The following is a 20724-nucleotide window of genomic DNA, read 5'->3' on the forward strand; positions in this document are numbered from 1 at the left end:
TGTCGCACATTGTGACGCGCAGCACAATAGAGAGGACCATTGGCATCTTGAAACAGCATTTCCGATGCTTGGACCATTCCGGAGGCTACTTGCAATACTCCCCTGAGATTGTCGGTCAGTTTACTTTTGTGTGCTGCAAGCTGCATAACTTAGCCATCATGAGGCAGCAGCTGCTAGTAGTAGAAGACCCACCTGAGGTGAGAGTGGCTGATGATGAGGAGGAAGATGCAGATGACGAGGAGGAGGACGAGGAAGCCATGCAACTACCTGAACCCGGAGCACGACGCCGGAGGAGGGCGGACCATCATGCCCCTTTAACGATTGCTCGAGCCTTGCGCCAGCAGCTCATCCGTGAACGCTTTGCTGCCTGAAGGCTCAGCGACAACTATTCCAAATGGACCATATTAATGTTTGGACCTGTTCCGAAATGTTTTGATGTGTTATTGGAACAAATAATGGAAATGATTCAGGAATAACTTAAAATATATTTTATTCAAAAGTTTAACAAACATTAGTTTGTACTTAACTTAATTTTAATAAAAATATTCTTGTATCAAACGTTAAAGTTTTCAGTTAAGATCACTTACAACTTTAAGATCACTGACAAACGTTTACAGTTGTAAATTTATATAACTTACAAAAAACTTTTAATTTGAGAATAATTACAACAGTAACAACAATAATAACAACAACAGCAGCAGCAAAGAAAGACTGCACCCATCTCTCCTCTACCTTATTCTAAGACCGCCCGCTGTGCTTGGTCTTGTTGACTCCACCCCTGTCCGCACGCGATGGCGCAGCATTTCTCGGGTTGGCACCAAGCTTAACCTTTTGCACACTTCTTGATTGGGGGGTGGGGGAGGGGGGGTGCAAGGGGGCAGGCAGTAATGTGGAAGGCCCGGCTTGGATCTCTTCAGAGGCTGGTCTGGGGATTGGAGTGGGAGTGGCAGTTTATTTTTTCAATGGGCATGGGGTCTAGGCGTGTTCACTTATTGTAGCAGTTAACTCCGACATTCCCTCCCTCATGTTGACCAACAGTGTGTCAACTACCTGCAACATTCCCTCCCTCATGTGCACCGACATTGTATCAGTTGCCTGAGACATTCCCTCCCTCATGTGCACCGACATTGTATCAGTTGCCTGAGACATTCCCTCCCTCATGTTCCCAAACAGTATTCCCATTTCTCGTGAGAATGTTGTTATTTCTCCCGACAGTCCCGATACCTCATCACCCATCCCACTGATGGTGTATAGGAGTGATTGTGTAAGGTCAATGCTCTCCTTCCCCTCCTCACCCTGGGTGTGCCTCGCTGCATCCCACTGGGACCCGCAGCCTCGGACGGTGGGGCCCTGGGTGTGCCTTGCTGCACCCCACTGGAATCCCCAACCTCGGACGCTGGGAAACCATGGAATGTCCCACCAACACTTGTGCCACTCAGGAAAGGGGCTGACACCTCAATGGGCGGAACTTGCACCTCCTTCAGAGTGAGGACAACAGTGGGGGCTTCGTCCATCACCTCCCCCTCCCCCTCCCCCTCCCCCCATGCTCTTGGTCCCGCATCTGAATCTTCTTCTGCATCATCAGGGTTGGCCTCAAGTTCTGCAAGATATAACAGAGCAGACAAATGGTTAGCAGCAGAGGAGGGGGCAGGGTGGCATGAGTAGACTCACACAGTGCAGGCAGCAGGCTGATTTGAAGGACCACGATGAATGATAGCACATTGCATCAACCGAAGCATAGCTGATGGAGACATCCCCATGAACTGAAGTATGGCTAGCCCGCGCAGCACTTAACATTTAGCAAAGCCAGACTGTGGACTTTGTAGGATTTACCCTCTCCCTCGAGTGTGGGCCCAGCTTATGCAGTGGTGGCTACTTTTCTCCAGGCAGGACCAAAAAAGCAGCGACCCTCTCTTCCAAGGGTGTCAGTGGGTGCAGCTTTGCCGGGCCTCCTCCTGTTCAAGTTCTTTCCCTTTTGTTGTGTGCCACCTCCCTCTGCAAAGATGAAAATATAACTTTTTAGAGTGGGTATCTTTCTGCTGGATGGGACATGTACAGCTGGTCACATTTACATTACAATTGCAATTGCATTGAATAAATGAAAATATTACTTACACTAACTACTTGACTAAGGTCCTGCCACTTCTTTTTGTACTGGCCTCCAGACCTCGGGGTAGTCACCATTGCATAGTAATCTTCTGCAAGTTGGTTCCAGTGGTTCTTCATTTCTTTTGGTGAAACTTTTATGCGATCTCTGCTGGTGTCCAGCTCGTGCCATCTGGCCTCAATTATAGTAACCAGTGCCTCTACGTCATCCTGTAAGAAATTCTTGGTCCTTGAGCTGCGTTGCATCTTGTATTGCAGCACCGATTTTTCCAATGAGAATTAAAGTTCTCACATAAAACTGGCTCTTTAAAAATGGCCGACTGCAGACCGGGAGCTGTACTGGGCATGCGCACCCATAGCAATCACGTCAAAAACGTCTTTTTTTTCCATGCATGTGCAGGGGGGAGGGAGGGGGACATCTTTTTTTCAGCGCAGACATTATGCTCCAATCCCCGAAGCTAAAGGATAGGCTGCGCGACACCAATTTCAAAAATTAGAACTTGGAAACTTAATAGTTATTTTTTTGGAGTAGTCGGGGCTAAAAAAAACGGGTCTGACTCGGAGTACGCCAAAAAAAACGGCATTAAGGAAAATAGAGCCCAAAGACTTAGATTTATATAGCGCCTTTCATGACCACCGGATGTCTCAAAGTGCTTTACAGCAGATGAAGTACTTTTGGAGAGTAGTCACTGTTGTAATGTGGGAAACATGGCAGACAATTTGCATACGAGCAAGCTCTCACACACAGCAATGTGATAATGACCACATAATCTGTTTTTTTTTGTTATGTTTGATTGAGGGATAAATATTGAACAGGATACTGGGTATAACTCACCTGCTTTTCTTCGAAATAGTGCCATGGGATCTTTTACGTCCACCTGAGAGCGCAGGCGGGGCCTCGGTTTAACGTCACATCCGAAAGACGGCACCTCCGACAGTGCAGGGCTCCCTCAGTACTATACTGGAGTGTCAACTTTTATGCTCAAGTCCCTGGAGTGAGACTTGAACCCACAATCTTTTGACTCAGAACCAAATGTGCTACCCACTGAGTAACAGCTGACACATAGAGGTATAGGATTGAAAAGTAGGGAAGTTATGATATACTTGTATCGAACCTTGGTTAGATCACACTTGGAGTACTGCGTAGAGTTCTGGTCACCATATTATAAAAAGCCTATAGAGGCACTGGAGAGGGTGCAGAGAAGATTTACAAGGATGATACCAGAAATGCGAGGGTATACATAACAGGAAAGGATGAACAGACTGGGTCTCTTTTTTCTTGAAAAAAGAGAGCTGAGGGGTGACCAAATAGAGGTCTTTAAAATTATGAAAGGTTTTGAATGAGTGGATAGAGAGAGAATGTTTCCACTTGTGGAGAAGAGCATAACTAGAGGTCAACAATATAAGAAATCCAATAGGGAATTCAGAATAAACTTCTTTACCCAAAGAATGGTGAGAATGTGGAACTTGCCACCACAGGGAGTGGTTGAAGCGAATAGTATAGATGCATTTAAAGGGAGGCTAGACAAGCATATGAGGGAGAAGGGAATAGAGGGGATGCTAATAGATTTAGATGAGGAAAGACGGGAGGAGGCTCGAGTGGAGCATGAACACAGGCATGGACTGGTTGGGCCGAATGGCCTGTTTCTATGCCGTATATCCTGTGTAATCCTATGTAATCCCTCTCAAAATTGTCGACGAGTTGCTGCAGTACAGTTGCTAAAAGGTTCAATGCTCTCTAGTCCCTCATCCAAGCTGTTGGTATTAATGCGAGAGCCTTAATAGTGAGTTTTGGCAGATTATTTGACTACACCGGTTGTCACCGCTGAGTCCAAACCCAAGCCTCACCTGATGTTCACACATTAACACAACTACAGGGTCATTGGATAACAATTAAGAGCAGGAATGCTGGCTTATTTTTCCCTTTTTACAATGCAACAAATGTAGCACTCTAGCTGCTATTCTGGCTCGGGCCAGCTAATTTAGCAGTGACTGCAGATAAAGCCAGGTCCCTTCCTGATCTGTATAGCTTAGCTCCTCACTGGATAGACTCACTGACCCACTAGTGAGGCAAAAGTGTTATTCTTGAATAATCAGTCAACAGAAACAGGCATGATTCAAGTCGGAGGATTTGCCGAAACCTCAGTTTATTCACATCGATCGTAAAATTACTGGGGCCCACTGCACTTGGGTAAATGCAGCAGAGCAGAAACCCCATCCACCCTAACCTGAAACCAGGGACTCCACCCTAAATCCAGGTGGGACAGGGTCACTTGCACATTCGGGACACACACATCGCACCTGCAAGAGCAATCTAGCAGTGTCGGCCTCTGAAATCAGGCTCGCTCTCACCATCCACAGGACTTTTAGGGCCAAACTCACAGGAATTAAATTTACGAGTTGATAAATTAATAGTCATTTGGTGACGACTTTGTATAACTCAGTATCGAAATCCTTGCAATAATTCCTTTGGTTGCTCAGCAAAGAATGACTAAGAAAGCAATAAAGAAAGGAAAGATAGATTACGAAAGTAAACTTGCGCAAAACATAAAAAAAGATAGCAAAAGCTTTTACAGATATATAAAACGGAAAAGAGTGACTAAAGTAAATGTTGGTCCCTTAGAAGATGAGAAGGGGGATTTAATAATGGGAAATGTGGAAATGGCTGAGACCTTAAACAATTATTTTGCTTTGGTCTTCACAGTGGAAGACACAAAAACCATGCCAAAAATTGTTGGTCACGGGAATGTGGGAAGGGAAGGCCTTGAGATAATCACTATCACTAGGGGGGTACTGCTGGACAGGCTAATGGGACTCAAGATAGACAAGTCCCCTGGTCCTGATGAAATGCATCCCAGGGTATTAAAAGAGATGGCGGAAGTTATAGCAGATGCATTCGTTATAATCTACCAAAATTCTCTGGACTCTGGGGAGGTACCAGCGGATTGGAAAGCAGCTAATGTAACGCCTCTGTTTAAAAAAAGGGGGCAGACAAAAGGCAGGCAAATAGGCCGGTTAGTTTAACATCTGTAGTGGGGAAAATGCTTGAAGCTATCATTAAGCAAGAAAGAGCGGGACATCGAGATAGGAATAGTGCAATCAAGCAGACGCAACATGGATTCATGAAGGGGAAATCATGTTTAACTAATTTACTGGAATTCTTTGAGGATATAACGAGCATGGTGGATAGAGGTGTACCGATGGATGTGGTGTATTTAGATTTCCAAACGGCATTCGATAAGATGCCACACAAAAGGTTACTGCAGAAGATAAAGGTATGCGGAGTCAGAGGAAATGTATTAGCATGGATCGAGAATTGGCTGGCTAACAGAAAGCAGAGAGTCGGGATAAATGGGTCCTTTTCGGGTTGGAAATCGGTGGTTAGTGGTGTGCCACAAGGATTGGTGCTGGGACCACAACTGTTTGCAATATACATAGATGACCTGGAAGAGGGGACAGAGTGTAGTGTAACAAAATTTATAGATGACACAAAGATTAGTGGGAAAGCGGGTTGTGTGGAGGACACAGAGAGGCTGCAAAGAGATTTGGATAGGTTAAGCGAATGGGCTAAGGTTTGGCAGATGGAATACAATGTCGGAAAATGTGAGGTCATCCACCTTGGGAAAAAAAACAGTAAAAGGGAATATTATTTGAATGGGGAGAAATTACAACATGCTGCGGTGCAGAGGGACCTGGGGGTGCTTGTGCATGAATCCCAAAAAGTTAGTTTGCAGGTGCAGCAGGTCATCAGGAAGGCGAATGGAATGTTGGCCTTCATTGCGAGAGGGATGGAGTACAAAAGCAGGGAGAGCCTGCTGCAACTGTACAGGGTATTGGTGAGGCCGCACCTGGAGTACTGCATGCAATTTTGTTCACCTTACTTAAGGAAGGATATACTAGCTTTGGAGGGGTTACAGAGACGATTCACTAGGCTGATTCCGGAGATGAGGGGGTTACCTTATGATGATAGATTGAGTAGACTGGGTCTTTGCTCCTTGGAGTTCAGAAGGATGAGGGGTGATCTTATAGAAATATTTAAAATAATGAAAGGGATAGACAAGATAGAGGCAGAGAGGTTGTTTCCACTGGTCAGGGAGACTAGAACTAGGGGGCACAGCCTCAAAATACGGGGGAGCCAATTTAAAACAGAGTTGAAAAGGAATTTCTTCTCCCAGAGGGTTGTGAATCTGTGGAATTCTCTGCCCAAGGAAGCAGTTGAGGCTAGCTCATTGAATGTATTCAAATCACAGATAGATAGATTTTTAGCCAATAAGGGAATTAAGGGTTGCCCGCCCGCTACTTAAGAATTAAGGAGCGGGCGGGTAAGTGGAGCTGAGTCCACGGCCAGATCAACCATGATCTTGTTGAATGGCGGAGCAGGCTCGAGGGGCGAGATGGCCTACTCCTGTTCCTAATTTTTATGTTCTTATGTTCTTATGTCACTTTTGCCAAGCTTAGCCGCTAATGAGAGGTGTTACATGTTAATGTTAAGGCTCAAGAGGCCGTCAAGGTTCAGTTCACTTACCTGAACAGCTTGGTGCGGAGTCATTCCACTGTGCCAAGGCATCAGGCACAGCCAGGCATTTGATGTTCTCGGAACCCTGCAGGGCATAACCTGGATTGCATTCGAAGCGAATAATGGCCCCTACAGCAAAGTCGTTTCCAATTCTTCTGCCGTACCTTGGCTCCGGTACAGAGCTACACTGCGTAGCGCTTGTCCGGGGCACAGCTGTAAATTAATCAATGGAATAGCTCAGATTCAATTCTCGATTTAGTTATCAAACTGAAGGGGAAGATTTGAGACACAAACCGGAAGATACAAGAGAAAATCTTTCAAAGAAAAAGACAAGCTATTTATATGTAAATTAGTTACCTAAACATTGAATGTCCTCAATAATTTGCTTTTTCATAAAAATCACCTGGAATAAAAAGCTTGTATTCCATTGAATTTTCATACATTTTATCCACAGCACCGATTTATGTGCATGCGCACACATACACAAGCAGGGCAAAAGCAGGATAACACATCACAATAAAATAATAGCCAACATGGAAGAATCCTGCTGGCTTCGAGAAGTTTTTTTTCCCCTTTGGAATCTAGATTCAAGTCCATTCCAGGTTAAAGTTCACTGGCTCCACCAGCTTTAAGGGTTTCATCTGAAGTGAGTTTGGTCAGTCCCGGCCCAGCTTCCTGGTGATTATTAAACTGCGGCAGCAAATGGCACACAGCACAGCACAAATCAGCACGAACTGTCAACCTCAAAACCGAGAGCCAACTAGCAATGAGGATCATGAAATGGGAAATGGAAATATCCACATGGGGTCAGTAAGAGGTGCTGTTCTGCAGCTGGGAGTCAAGGAAATTTGATGGGACAGAAAAGATGACATTTCTCTATGTTTGATTAAACCTTTAGCCTTCACAGGTCATCTGAAATTGTGCTCGGTTTCAACTTTGCAGAGTATACATTGCGACTTTGAAGCAAACACTGATAAGAGTGATAAAGCCACTTCTGAACTCTAAGCTACCAAAAATCAAAAAGAAAAACCAATTAAAATTCAGGGCTGAATTTTGAAGTCGTCTGTCTGGCAGAAACAGGGTAGTTGTGCTTGAAAATGGAGGGGAAAATCTGACCATCCTGTTCCTGTTGTTGCTATGGCAACATTCCCCAGGCCTACCGCTGAGCGGCTGAAGTGTCCCCAAGTCAGATGGAGGGCCCATCTATAATGCACATCGGGGTCCTGAGATGTACACCTGATTTCAATTGGCATTTTGGAGAGAGCTGGTCAGAGTGAGTGCCATGAATGCACAGGAGAAGCAGAAGTGTACCTCTGGACCACAGAATAATACTGCGGCTCTCCAACAGCCTGAGCCCACCGCCCCCGGCCTCGCTACAGCATCGCAGCCGGCTGACATTCCCATGTTCCAAAACCAGCAAGCTGCTGGCGGATGCCAATTTGGAGTTGGATTCAAATGAAGCCGGGTCACAAAATCACAGGGGCCTTTTCACCACCGGAAAGGGAGGCTTTTAGGTTTTAATTCATTTATCTAACGTATTGGTGGTTGCTCCACTGATCAGCTGCCCACAGGTCAAAATCTACCCTGCACTTGAATCTTCTGCACCCTCTTTCCCTTTCCCCCCATCCCTTCCTCTTTCCCATTTCTCTCTATTTTATATTTATAATTTTTTGTTTTATTTCTATATAATAAACTCCACTCTACCTATTCAACCCATCGTTTCTTACATTTTTTCTTTATTTTTCATTTCTGGGATGTGGGCTGGCATGGCCAGCATTCATTGGCCGTCCCTAATACCTTTTGTTCAACGGCTCTCAGAGGTCACCATCCACCTGGAAAACAGCTGGGCTTTGAGAAGCAGAAAACCAAACACCAACTGAAGCCACATCATAGACACAACCAGATTAATCTTTAATTTAATTTTCTCGTGTCAAATAGTTGTGTACTATTGTTGGAGATGTTATTTTGTCCTTGGCAGCCTAATGATGCTTGGATGGGAACATATCTTTGCCCAATAAGAGTTATTCTTGGGAGTGTTTGATGCTACTTGGAAAATGTTCCATTCCCTAACACTGACATCCCTCAATTTGACTGGTGCAAATGGCAAGACCATAATAGGTAAATAACACCCAAACAGTAATCCAATCTCATTAAACCTCAGATTGCAAATGAACATAATCTGGAGAAGCACAAGACATCATCCAAATTTCTCAATTGGAATACTATCCTGGATTTCACAGGGCAGTGCCCAATGTTCCCAGCTTTGTTGTTTGTTGAGTAACACACAGATTGTTGTGACCTGCTACTTATTAGGACATAATCTTCAGATCACTGAACAATGCACGTCTCTCTGATGAATGGAAATTGGCTAGTTGGCTGCTGGTAAACAAGACTGTAATCTAATTGGAGAGTTGGCATGACGTCATAAACCACAGAAGAGAAGCTTTTCAGCTGAATTGAGATTGGATACCTGCCAATAATACAACCAGTGTTCTTAGCAAAAAGAAAATAATTTTCAGGAATCATTCAACCTCATTAAGCTTTTCTTTTGCACCATCTGACTTTATCTCTGAAACCATTATCTCCAGAAACACATCCAATTACCTCCAGAGCCCACTTATAATCTCTGCTTCAATAGCCCTTCTTCATAAATTATTCCACAATGATATTATCCTTCAGGTGAAAAATGTTCACCCCACTTTGTTTCTTTCTCCGAAATTCCTAACTTGTAGTATCTGTCCCCTGAGCGTTCCGTCATACTGAACACATTGTCAGTTACCTCCATGATCTTAGAAACCTCAATTTGATCACCTCACAGAAACAATTTCAACTTAGATAAGCTTTCTTCATAATTTAATTCCTGATACCCAGGATCATCTTTATTGTTCAGTGGTCTTATCAATGCTTTATACAACTAAATACAATCTCTTGATTTCTACTTTATCCTTGGCTGATGTAACCCAATTCCTTACATGCCTTTGTTATTGTAATGACGATTTTACAGATTTATCTGCTATAACTACAAACTTTCTTTAGAGGAAGAGAGAGTTTCTGAAATGTCATGAAACATTGGTCGGCAGTGGAACTGAAGGCATTGATGTGATGTTAAACCACATGCAGAATATCAGGTTATTGTTGATGGTGAATTCAAATGTCCCTGACCTACTACAATGCAACTTATTCTTGTTATGTTTAGATTTAGAATAGGTGTGCATGCTGACTCTGGACACATAACTCACATAACTCAAAAAATCTGCTAAGGGATATAGACAGGCTAAGTGAGAGGGCAAAAATTTGGCAGATGGAGTATAATGTGAGGTTATCCACTTTGGCAGAAAAAAATAGAAAAGCAAATTATCATTTAAATGGAGGAAAATTGCAAAGTGCTGCAGTACAGAGGGACCTGGGGATCCTTGTGCATGAAACACAAAAAGTTAGTAACAGGTACAGCAAGTAATCAGGAAGGCAAATAGAATGTTGCAAGGGGGATAGAGTATAATGCCTCTCCTGGGCCCTGATCACATCGCTCTGCAATCTCTCGCTGCTCCTCCGACCCGACCTCGTCGCTCCTTCGTCCTGAACACGCCGCTCCTGATGTACTTGCCTGCGCTCCAATCAGCGACCTGGATTTTGGTGACGTCCAATCCAGTCGCTCTCTTCATAGCCATTGCTCTCCTGCACCAGCACATGCTGTACCTTGCAGTGGCATGTTCCATGCTGCTCCTCTGTTAAGGCCCCGACCTGCTGCTGATGGTCAGAGCATATCGCAGAGTATCAGCACCATCACACCGCGAGTCACCGAAGGGTAGGACGGATATACTTGCATTGAAGGCTGTTCAGAGAAGGTGTACTGGGTTGATTCCAGAGATGAAAGGGTTGACTTATGAAGATAGGTTGACTCTATACTCATTGGAGTTCAAAAGAACGAGAGGTGATCTTATCGAGGCATTTAAGATAATGAGGGAGCTCGACAAGATGGATGCAGAGAGGATATTTCCACTCATGGAGGAAACTAAAACTAGGGGACATCATCTCAGAATAAGGGGCCGCCCATTTAAAACTGAGATGAGGAAGAATTTCTTCTCTCTGAGGGTTGATAATCTATGGAATTCTCTGCCCCAGAGAGCTGTGGAGGCTGAATCATTGAATATATTTAAGGTGGCGACAGACAGAATTTTGAGTGATAAGGGAATAAAGGGTTATGGGAACAGGCAGGGAAGTGGAGCTGAGTTCATGATCAGATTAGCCATGATCTTATTAACTGGCGGAGCAGGCTTGAAGAGCCGAATGGCCTAATCCTGCACCTATTTTCTATGTGTCTATGTTTTGCAGCTTTGTTGTTTGTTGAGTAACATACAGACTGCGGTGACCTGCCACGTATTAGTATTATGTATGGAGAAAGAGTCAGACTGAACACTGTGAGCTCAAAGTAAATTGTGACCTGAGTCTTTTATTGCAGGCCTCCAGAGTGCCTCTCCAACCTGTGAGGGCCTCCTTAAATACCTGTGCTCCCAAGGGATTATGGGATCCCTTGGGACTCCAGGGGATGAGCCCTCTGGTGGCTGTACAGAGTAAATACAAGTTCATATATATGACAACACTCTCCCCCCACCCCCCCTCCCCAAAGTCAATAGTGTAACTATTTACAATGTGAGTCGATCTGGGGCCCTTCTTGCTCTGGTTGATCGTCTCGGTGTGAAAGCTGGTATTGTTGAATCATTTGTTGTGCCCTCGCTAGACTGCTGTGCAGTTGGCCTTGCTGGGCTGCCTGGTGTGTTGGGTCCTGCTGAGCTGCTGTGGATCATGGGTTCTGCTTCGTGGTCAGCCGTGGTGCCAATTGCCACTGGTGTGTGTGTTGGGGGATCCAAAAAGGTAGGGTCCAAGGTGGGTTGCTCAGGGTAGTCCGTAAATCTGAGTTTGATTTGGTCCAAGTGTTTCCAGTGAATGAGTCCATTTGAAAGTTTGATCCGAAACACCCTGCTCCGCTCTTTGGCCACGACAGTGCCGGGAAGCAACTTGGGACCTTGTCCATAATTCAATACAAATACAAGATCATTGATTTCAATCTCACGTGACACATTTGCGCTATCATGGTATGCACTTTGTTGAAGCCGCCTGCTCTCTACCTGTTCATGTAGATCAGGGTGAATTAATGAGAGCCTTGTCTTAAGTGCTCTTTTCATGAGCAGTTCAGCAGGTGGGATCCCAGTGAGCGAGTGGGGTCTCGTGCAGTAGCGAAGCAGGACTTGGGATAGGCAAGTCTGCAGCGAGCCTTCAGTTACCCTCTTCAAGCCTTGCTTGATGGTTTGCACTGCACTCTGTGACTGACCATTGGATGCTGGTTTAAACGGGGCAGATGTGACATGTTTGATCCCGTTATTGGTCATGAATTCTTTGAACTCAGCACTGATAAAACATGGCCCGTTGTCGCTCACCAGGACATCGGATAAGCCGTGAGTGGCAAACATGGCCCGCAGGCTTTCAGTAGTGGCAGCAGACGTACTAGCCAACATTATCTCACATCCAATGCACTTGGAGTAGGCGTCTACAACCACAAGGAACATTTTACCCAAGAACGGGCCTGCGTAGTCAACGTGTACCCGAGACCACGGTTTGGAGGGCCAAGACCATAAACTTAGTGGTGCCTCTCTGGGTACATTGCTTAACTGCGAGCATGTATTACATCTGTGAACGCAAGACTCTTAAGTCCGCATCGATACCGGGCCTCCACACGTGGGATCTGGCTATCGTTTTCATCATTACAATGCCTGGGTGGGTACCTTGGAGGTCATTGATGAAGGTGTCTCTGCCCTTCTTGGGGACCACTACTCGATTGCCCCACAGAAGGCAGTCTGCTTGTATAGACATTTCAGCTTTGGGCCGCTGGAACGGATTTATCTCTTCCTGCATTTCCACTGGGACACTGGACCAGCTCCCATGAAGCACACAGCTTTTGACTAGAGATAATAAGGGGTCCTGGCTCATCCAGGTTTTGATCTGCTGGGCAGTGACGGGTGATTGTTCAATCTCAAATGCTTCCATAACCATGGCTAGATATGCGGGCTGCGCCATTTCCACCCCCGTGGTGGGCAATGGCAGCCTACTGAGAACATTGGCGCAGTTTTCTGTGCGTGGCCTGTGGCGGATGGCGTAATTGTATGCGGACAATGTGAATGGCCATCTCTGGATGCGGGCCGAATCATTGGTATTGATCCCTTTACTCTCGGAGAACAGGGATATAAGTGGCCTATGCTCAGTTTCCAATTCGAATTTTAGCACAAACAGATATTGAGGCATTTTCTTTACCCGATAGACACACGCTAACGCTTCTTTCCCAATCATGCTGTAGGCTCTCTCAGCCTTAGACCGACTCCTGGATGCATAAGCAACCGGTTGCAGTTTCCCAGAATCATTAGCTTGTTGCAATACACACCCGACGCCATATGACGACGCATCACATGCTAGTACCAAACGCTTACATGGATCATACAACACAAGCAATTTGTTTGAGCAAAAGTTTTCTCACTTTTCCAAAGGCATTTTCTTGGCTTTTGCCCCAAACCCATATGTCCCCTTTTCGTAGTAAAACATGTAGTGGTTCTAACAGTGTGCTAAGTCCCGGTAAGAAGTTAACAAAGTAGTTCAAGAGTCCCAGAAACGACCGCAGCTCCGTCACGTTCTGTGGCCTTGGTGCATTTTCGATTGCCTCAGTCTTCGAATTGGTGGGCCTGATGCCGTCAGCCGCAATCCTTCTTCCCAAGAACGTCACTTTAGGCGCCAGGAAAACACACTTCGAGCGTATTAACCTGAGCCCCACGCGGTTGAGTCGACTAAGAACCTCCTCCAGGTGCTGCAGATGCTCGACTATGTTCCGACCTGTGACCAAGACGTCATCCTGGAAGACCACAGTGTGCAGGACTGACTTCAGTAAGCTTTCCATGTTTGTCTGGAATATCGCCGCCGCTGATCGGATTCCAAACGGGCATCTGTTATAAACAAAAAGACCTTTGTGCATGTTGATACAGGTGAGGGCCTTCGATGATTCCTCCAATTCCTGCGTCATGTAGGCTGAAGTCAGATCCAGCTTCTTTCCTCCCGCCAGCGTTGCAAAGAGGTCATCGGCCTTTGGTAGTGGGTATTGGTCCTGCAGGGAGAAACGATTGATAGTTACTTTGTAATCCCCACATATTCTGATGGTGCCGTCTCCCTTGAGGACAGGAACGATCGGACTGGTCCACTCGTTGAACACGATCGGTGAAATGATGCCCTCTCTTTGCAGCCGGTCGAGCTCGATCTCTACCCTTTCTCTCATCATGTACGGTACTGCTCTCACCTTGTGATAGATGGATCTCGCCCCCGGAATTAGGTGAATCTGCACTTTTGCTCCTTGTAATTTCCTGATGCCTGGTTCGAACAGCGAAGGAAATTTGTTTAAGACTTGGGCACACGAAGTGTCGTCAGAGGGCGATAGTGCTCGGATGTCATCCCAGTTCCAGCGTACCTTTCCCAGCTAGCTCCTGCCGAGCAGCGTGGGACCATCGCCCGGTACCACTCAGAGTGGTAGCTTATGCCCCGCTCCATCGTCGGAGACCTTTACGGTAGCACTGCCAGTTAAAGGAATCAGTTTTTTTGTGTAAGTTCTTAGTTTTGTGCAAACTGGAGTTAAGACTGGCCTTGAGGCCTTGTTGCACCACAATCTTTCGAAAGTCTTTTTCCCATGATGGACTGGCTCGCGCCCATTGACACCGGGAGTCCATTTAGTTCAACATTCAGCATTGTCGGGGGACAATTCATGGTGAATGTGTGCACCCCATGTACCTCTGCCTCCTTGGTCTGAGGCTCTAGTTTGTCGTGATCCACCGTGGATCTGTCCTCCTCTGCAACACGGTGGTTTGCAGGTTTAACAGGATTTGCAGCTTGCCTGAACACTCATTGGAGGTGTCCCATTGTTCCACAGCCCTTGCAAACGTACCCTTTGAATTGGCATGAATGGAAACGATGATCACCCCCCGCAGTGCCAACAACGTGTTAATGGCCTTACATTCATCACCCTTGATGGTGGACTCAGACATCTGCGGACGTGCAGCTGCAGGTATGTGTGACCTGCCCTGTACGTTACGATTCGAAAACAACATCACTTTGTTCACAGTACTAGTAGCAGCACTTGTGTGCTGAGAGATTTGCTTTGCATTGTCACTAGTGGCAATGAATGCCTGGGCTATCGCTATGGCCTTACTCAAGGTTAGGGTCTCTACAGTCAAAAGTTTGCGAAGTATGGTTTCGTGGCCAAAGCCAAGTATGAAAAAGTCTCTGAGCATGTGCTCCAAATGTCCTTCAAATTTGAAATGTCCTGCAAGTCGTCTTAACTCGGCGACATAACTCATCACTTCCTGGCCTTCAGACCTTTTGTAGGTGTAGAACTGGTACCTCACTATCAGAACGCTTTCCTTTGGGTTCAAATGCTCTCAGACCAGTGTGCACAAATTGTCGGATGATTTCTTCATGGGTTTCACTGGAGTGAGTAGGTTCTTCATGAGGCCATACGTTGGTGCCCCACAGATGGTGAGGAGGATCGCCCTTCGTTTGGCAGCATTCTCTTCCCCATCTAGCTCGTTGGCTACAAAGTATTGGTCAAGTCGCTCCACAAAAGTTTCTCAATCATCTCCCTCCGTGAATTTCTCCAGGATGCCCACTGTTCTCTGCATCTTTGGGTTCGCCAACTGTATCTCGTCACCAGTTGTTATGTATGGAGAAAGAGTCAGACTGAACACTGTGAGCTCAAAGTAAAGTGTGACTTTAGTCTTTTATTGCAGGTCTCCAGTGTGCCTCTCCAACCTACGAGGCCTCCTTAAAGACCTGTGCTCCCAAGGGATTATGAGATCCCTTGGGACTCCAGTGGATGAGCCCTCTGTTGGCTATAGAGTGCAAATATAAGTTCACATATATAACAATTAGGACATAATCTTCAGATCACTAAACAATGCACGTCTCTCTGATGAATGGAAATTGGTTAGTTGGCTGCTGGTAAACAAGACAGTAATCTAATTGGAGAGTTGGCATGACGTCATAAACCACAGAAGAAAAGCTTTTCAGCTGAATTGAGATACGATACCTGCCAATAATTCAACCAGTATTCTTAACAAAAAGAAAATAATTTTCAGGAATCATTAGACCTCACTAAGCTCTTCTTTTGCAGATCAAACCCATCCTCCACCTTCTGACGTTATCTCTGAAACCATTATCTCAAGAAACACATCCAATTGCCTCCAGAGCCCACTTATAAATTATTCCACAACGATATTATCTTTCAGGTGAAAAATGTTCGCCCCATTTTGTTTCTTTCTCCGAAATTCCTAACTTGTAGTATCTGTCCCCTGAGCGTTCCACCATACTGAACACATTGTCAGTTACCTCCATGATCTTAGAAACCTCAATTAGGTCACCTCACCAAAACAATTTCGACTTAGATAAGCTTTCTTCATAATTTAATTCCTGATATCCAGGATCATCTTTATTGTGTTTGGTCTCACCAATGCTTTATACAACTAAATACAAGCACTTGATTTTGACTTTATCCTTGACTGATGTAACCCAATTCCTTACATGCCTTTGTTATTATGATGATGATTTTACAGATTTATCTACTGTAACTACAAGCTTTCTTTAGGGGAAGAGAGAGTTTCTGAAATGTCATGAAACATTGGTCGGCAGTGGAATTGAAAGCATGTGATGTGATGTTAAACCACATGCAGAATACCAGGTTATTGTTGATGGTGAATTCAAATGTCCCCGATCTATTACAATGCAACTTATTCTGCTTATATTTAGATTTAGAATAGGTGTGCATGCTGACTCTGGACGCATAACTCACATAACTCAAAAAAATCTGCTAAGGGATATAGATAGGCTAAGTGAGAGGGCAAAAATTTGGCAGATGGAGTAAAATGTGGGAAAATGTGAGGTTATCCACTTTGGCAGAAAAAAATAGAAAAGCAAATTATAATTTAAATGGAAGAAAATTGCAAAAGAAAAATGTATAATCTGACCCAAGTCCAACCATGTCAGAACGACACCGTTCAAGCCGGCCTCAAACGGCCAGGCAGAACGAGCAGTGCACATAATCAAACAGGGGATGCTCAGAATCCAAGGGGGTTCCCTCGAATGCCGCTTATCATGCCTCCTGTTGGCTAATAGATCCCGACCACACTCGCTCACAGGGTTTCCACACGCAGAGCTGCTAATGAAAAGGACACTCAAAACCCGGTTATCCCTTATACACCCCACCATGAAAGAAATTGTCGAGAGCAGGCACTAGTCACAATATGACTACCATGACAGGAATGCGAGGGCGCGATGTATTGATGTAAATGACCCTGTTTTTGTCCTCAACTACGCTGCAGGGCCCAAATAGCTCACAGGCACTGTGGTTGCCAAAGAGGGAAATAGGATTCTGGTAGTTAAACTTACCAATGGACAAATCTGCCGCAAACATCTGGATCAAACAAAAAGGAGGTTCAGCAACCCCATAGAAGAAACAGAGGAAGAACACGATGTAGAATTCACTCCTCCACAGGTGACCGAACACAGGAACCAAAGGGAGGAGAGCCCAGTCACTGTGGGCAGTCCAGACAGGCCTGAGGCACTGCAAACAGCGGACACTCAAGCCAGCGCCCAACAACCGGAGTCCCAACTCAGGTGCCCTACAAGAGAGCGTAAACCACCAGAGAGACTCAACCTGTGATCTTAGGGGGAGAGGTGATGTCATGTATTCAACCAGCATTGTAACCCATGTATAATCTGACCTAAGTTGTACACTGTGAGAACAATGACCACAAGGTGGTGAACTTGTGGGAGACACTCCTAACTTGGACCTTCAGATATAAAAGCGGAAGCTCCACCCACTTCCATCACTTGAGTGCTAAGGAATAAAGGACAGGTCACAGACTGACCTTCTCTCAAGCATGGGCCTCGTGTGCATTTATACTGTATAGTAAGGACGTATCAGCTGCAGTACAGAGGGACCTGGAGGTCCTTGTGCATGAAACACAAAATTTAGTAACAGGTACAGCAAGTAATCAGGAAGGCAAATGGAATGTTGACCTTTATTGCAAGGGGGATAGAGTATAAAAGCAGAGAAGTCCTGCTACAACTGTACAGGGTATGGGTGAGGCCATACCTAGAGTACTGCGTACAGTTTTGATCACCGTATTTAAGGAAGGATCATCATAGGCGATCCCTTTTATCGAGGATGACTTGCTTCCACGTCAAAAAGGGATGAGTTCGCAGGTGTTTCAATGAAGGACCTAATATTCCAGGTCCTGAACGACATATTGAAGGGTGGAAATGCCTGTATGGATTAACTAAGACGACTGCACGGACCTAATGCGCACACATATCGCAGTGTGGGCTGGCCCATGCTGCCCCTGGGCCCTCGCCTCTTCTGGGCCCCAAACTCATGCCTCTCCTGGGCCCTGATCACGTCGCTCTGGAATCTCTCATCGCTCCTCCGACCCAACCTCGTTGCTCCTTCGCCCCGAACTCGCCGCTCCTGTTGTACTTGCCTGCGCTCCAATCAGCGACCTGGATTTTGGTGACGTCCAATTCAGTCGCTCTCTTCATAGCCGTTGCTCTCCTGCACCAGCACGTGCTGTACCTTGCAGTGGCGTGCTCCATGCTGCTACTCTGTTAAGGCCCCGACCTGCTGCTGATGGTCGGAGCATATTGCAGAGTATCAGCACCATCACACCGCGAGTCACCAAAGGGTAGGAAGGATTTACTTGCATTGAAGGCTGTTGAGAGAAGGTTCACGAGATTGACTCCAGAGATGAAAAGGTTGACTTATGAAGATAGGTTGAGTCTCTACTCATTGGAGTTCAGAAGAATGAGAGGTGATCTTATCAAAGGCATATAAATTGGCCAGAAAAAGCAGCAAACCTGAGGACTGGGAGAAATTTAGAATTCAGCAGAGGAGGACAAATGGTTTAATTAAGAGGGGAAAATAGAGTACGAGAAGAAGCTTGCCGGGAGCATAAAAACTGACTGCAAAAGCTTCTATAGATATGTGAAGAGTAAAAGATTAGTGAAGACAAACGTCGGATTCAGGTGAATTTATAATGGGGAACAAAGAAATGGCAGACCAATTGAACAAATACTTTGGTTCTGTCTTCACGACGAAAGACAGAAATAACCTTCCGAAAGTACTAGGGGACCAAGGGTCTAGTGAGGAGGAGGAACTGAAGGATATCCTTATTAGGCGTGAAATTGTATTCGGGAAATTGATGAGATTGGAGGCCGATACATTCCCGGGGCCTGATAGTCTGCATCCCAGAGTACTTAAGGAAGTGGCCCTAGAAATAGTGGATGGATTGGTGATCATTTTCCAACAGTCTATCGACTCGGGATCAGTTCCTATGGATTGGAGGGTAGCTAATGTGACACCACTTTTTAAAAAGGGTGGGAGAGAGAAAGCGGGTAATTATAGACCGGTTAGCCTGACATCAGTGGTGGGGAAAATGTTGGAATCAATTATTAAGGATGAAATAGCAGCGCATTTGGAAAACAGTGACAGGATCGGTCCAAGTCAGCATGGATTTATAAAGGGGAAATCATGCTTGACAAATCTTCTGGAATTTTTTGAGGATGTAACTGGTAGAGTAAACAAGGGAGAACCAGTGGATGTAGTGTATTTGGACTTTCAAAAGGTTTTGAAAAGGTCCCACACAAGAGATTGGTGTGCAAAATCAAAGCACATGGTATTGGGGGTAATATACTGACGTGAATAGGGAACTGGTTGGCAGACAGGAAGCAGAGAGTCGGGATAAAGGGGTCCTTTTCAGAATGGCAGGCAGTGACTAGTGGAGTGCCGCAGGGCTCAGTGCTGGGACCCCAGCTCTTTGCAATATACATCAATGATTTGGATGAAGGAATTGATTGTAATATCTCCAACTTTGCAGATGACACTAAACTGGGTGGTGGTGTGAGATGTGAGGAGGACGCTAAGAGGCTGCAGGGTGACTTAGACAGGTTAGCTGAGTGGGCAAATGCATGGCAGATGCAGTATAATGTGGATAAATGTGAGCTTATCCACTTTGGGGGCAAAAACGCAAAGACAGAATGTTATCTGAATGGTGGCAGATTAGGAAAAGGGGAGGTGCAACGAGACCTGGGTGTCATGGTTCATCAATAATTGAAAGGTGGCATACAGGTGCAGTAGGCAGTAAAGAAGGCAAATGGTATGTTGGTCTTCATAGCTAGGAGATTTGAGTACAGGAGCAGGGAGGTCTTACTGCAGTTGTACAGGGCCTTGGTGAGGCCTCACCTGGAATATTGTGTTCAATTTTGGTCTCCTAATCTGAGGAAGGACGTTCTTGCTATTGAGGGAGTGCAGCAAAGGTTCACCAGACTGATTCCCGGGATGGCCAGACTGACATATGAGGAGAGACTGGATCAACTGGGCCTTTATACATTGGAGTTTAGAAGGATGAGAGGGGATCTCATAGAAACATACAAGGGACGGGACGGAACAGGTTAGATGCGGGTAGATTGTTCCCGATGTTGGGGAAGTCCAGAACCAGGGGACACAGTCTTAGGATAAGGACTGAGATGAGGAGAAACTTCTTCACTCAGAGAGTTGTTAACCTGTGGAATTCCCTGCCGCAGAGAGTTGTTGATTGGATATATTTAAGAGGGAGTTAGATATGGCCCTTACGGCTAAAGGGATCAAGGGGTATGGAGAGAAAGCAGGAAAGGGGTACTGATGTGAATGATCAGCCATGATCTTATTGAATGGTGGTGCAGGCTCGAAGGGTCGAATGGCCTACTCCTGCACCTATTTTCTATGTTTCTATGTTTCTATGAAGCATATAAGATCATGAGGGGGCTCGACAAGATGGATGCAGAGAAGATATTTCCACTCATACGGAAAACTAAAACTAGGGGACATCATCTCAGAATAAGGGGCTGCCCATTTGAAGCTGAGATGAGGAAGAATTTCTTCTCTCAGAGGGTTGTAAATCTATGGAATTCTCTGCCCCAGAGAGCTGTGGAAGCTGGGTCATTGAATATATTTAAGGTGGAGATACAGATTTTTGAGTGATATGGGA

At 45.5% G+C, this 20724-nt stretch overlaps 1 protein-coding gene across 1 annotated transcript in view; it reads right to left on the reverse strand.

Annotated features, from left to right (window-relative positions):
- csmd2 (CUB and Sushi multiple domains 2) overlaps window positions 1-20724 on the reverse strand; it is a 778395-nt gene that overhangs the window by 323407 nt on the left and 434264 nt on the right. The window contains exon 29 of the mRNA XM_070898713.1: window positions 6632-6835. Coding sequence (XP_070754814.1) covers window positions 6632-6835 — 204 coding nt within the window. The remainder of the gene's footprint in view (window positions 1-6631; window positions 6836-20724) is intronic.

This window comes from Pristiophorus japonicus, chromosome 14 (assembly GCF_044704955.1).
Source record: "Pristiophorus japonicus isolate sPriJap1 chromosome 14, sPriJap1.hap1, whole genome shotgun sequence".
Lineage (NCBI taxonomy): Eukaryota > Metazoa > Chordata > Chondrichthyes > Pristiophoridae > Pristiophorus > Pristiophorus japonicus.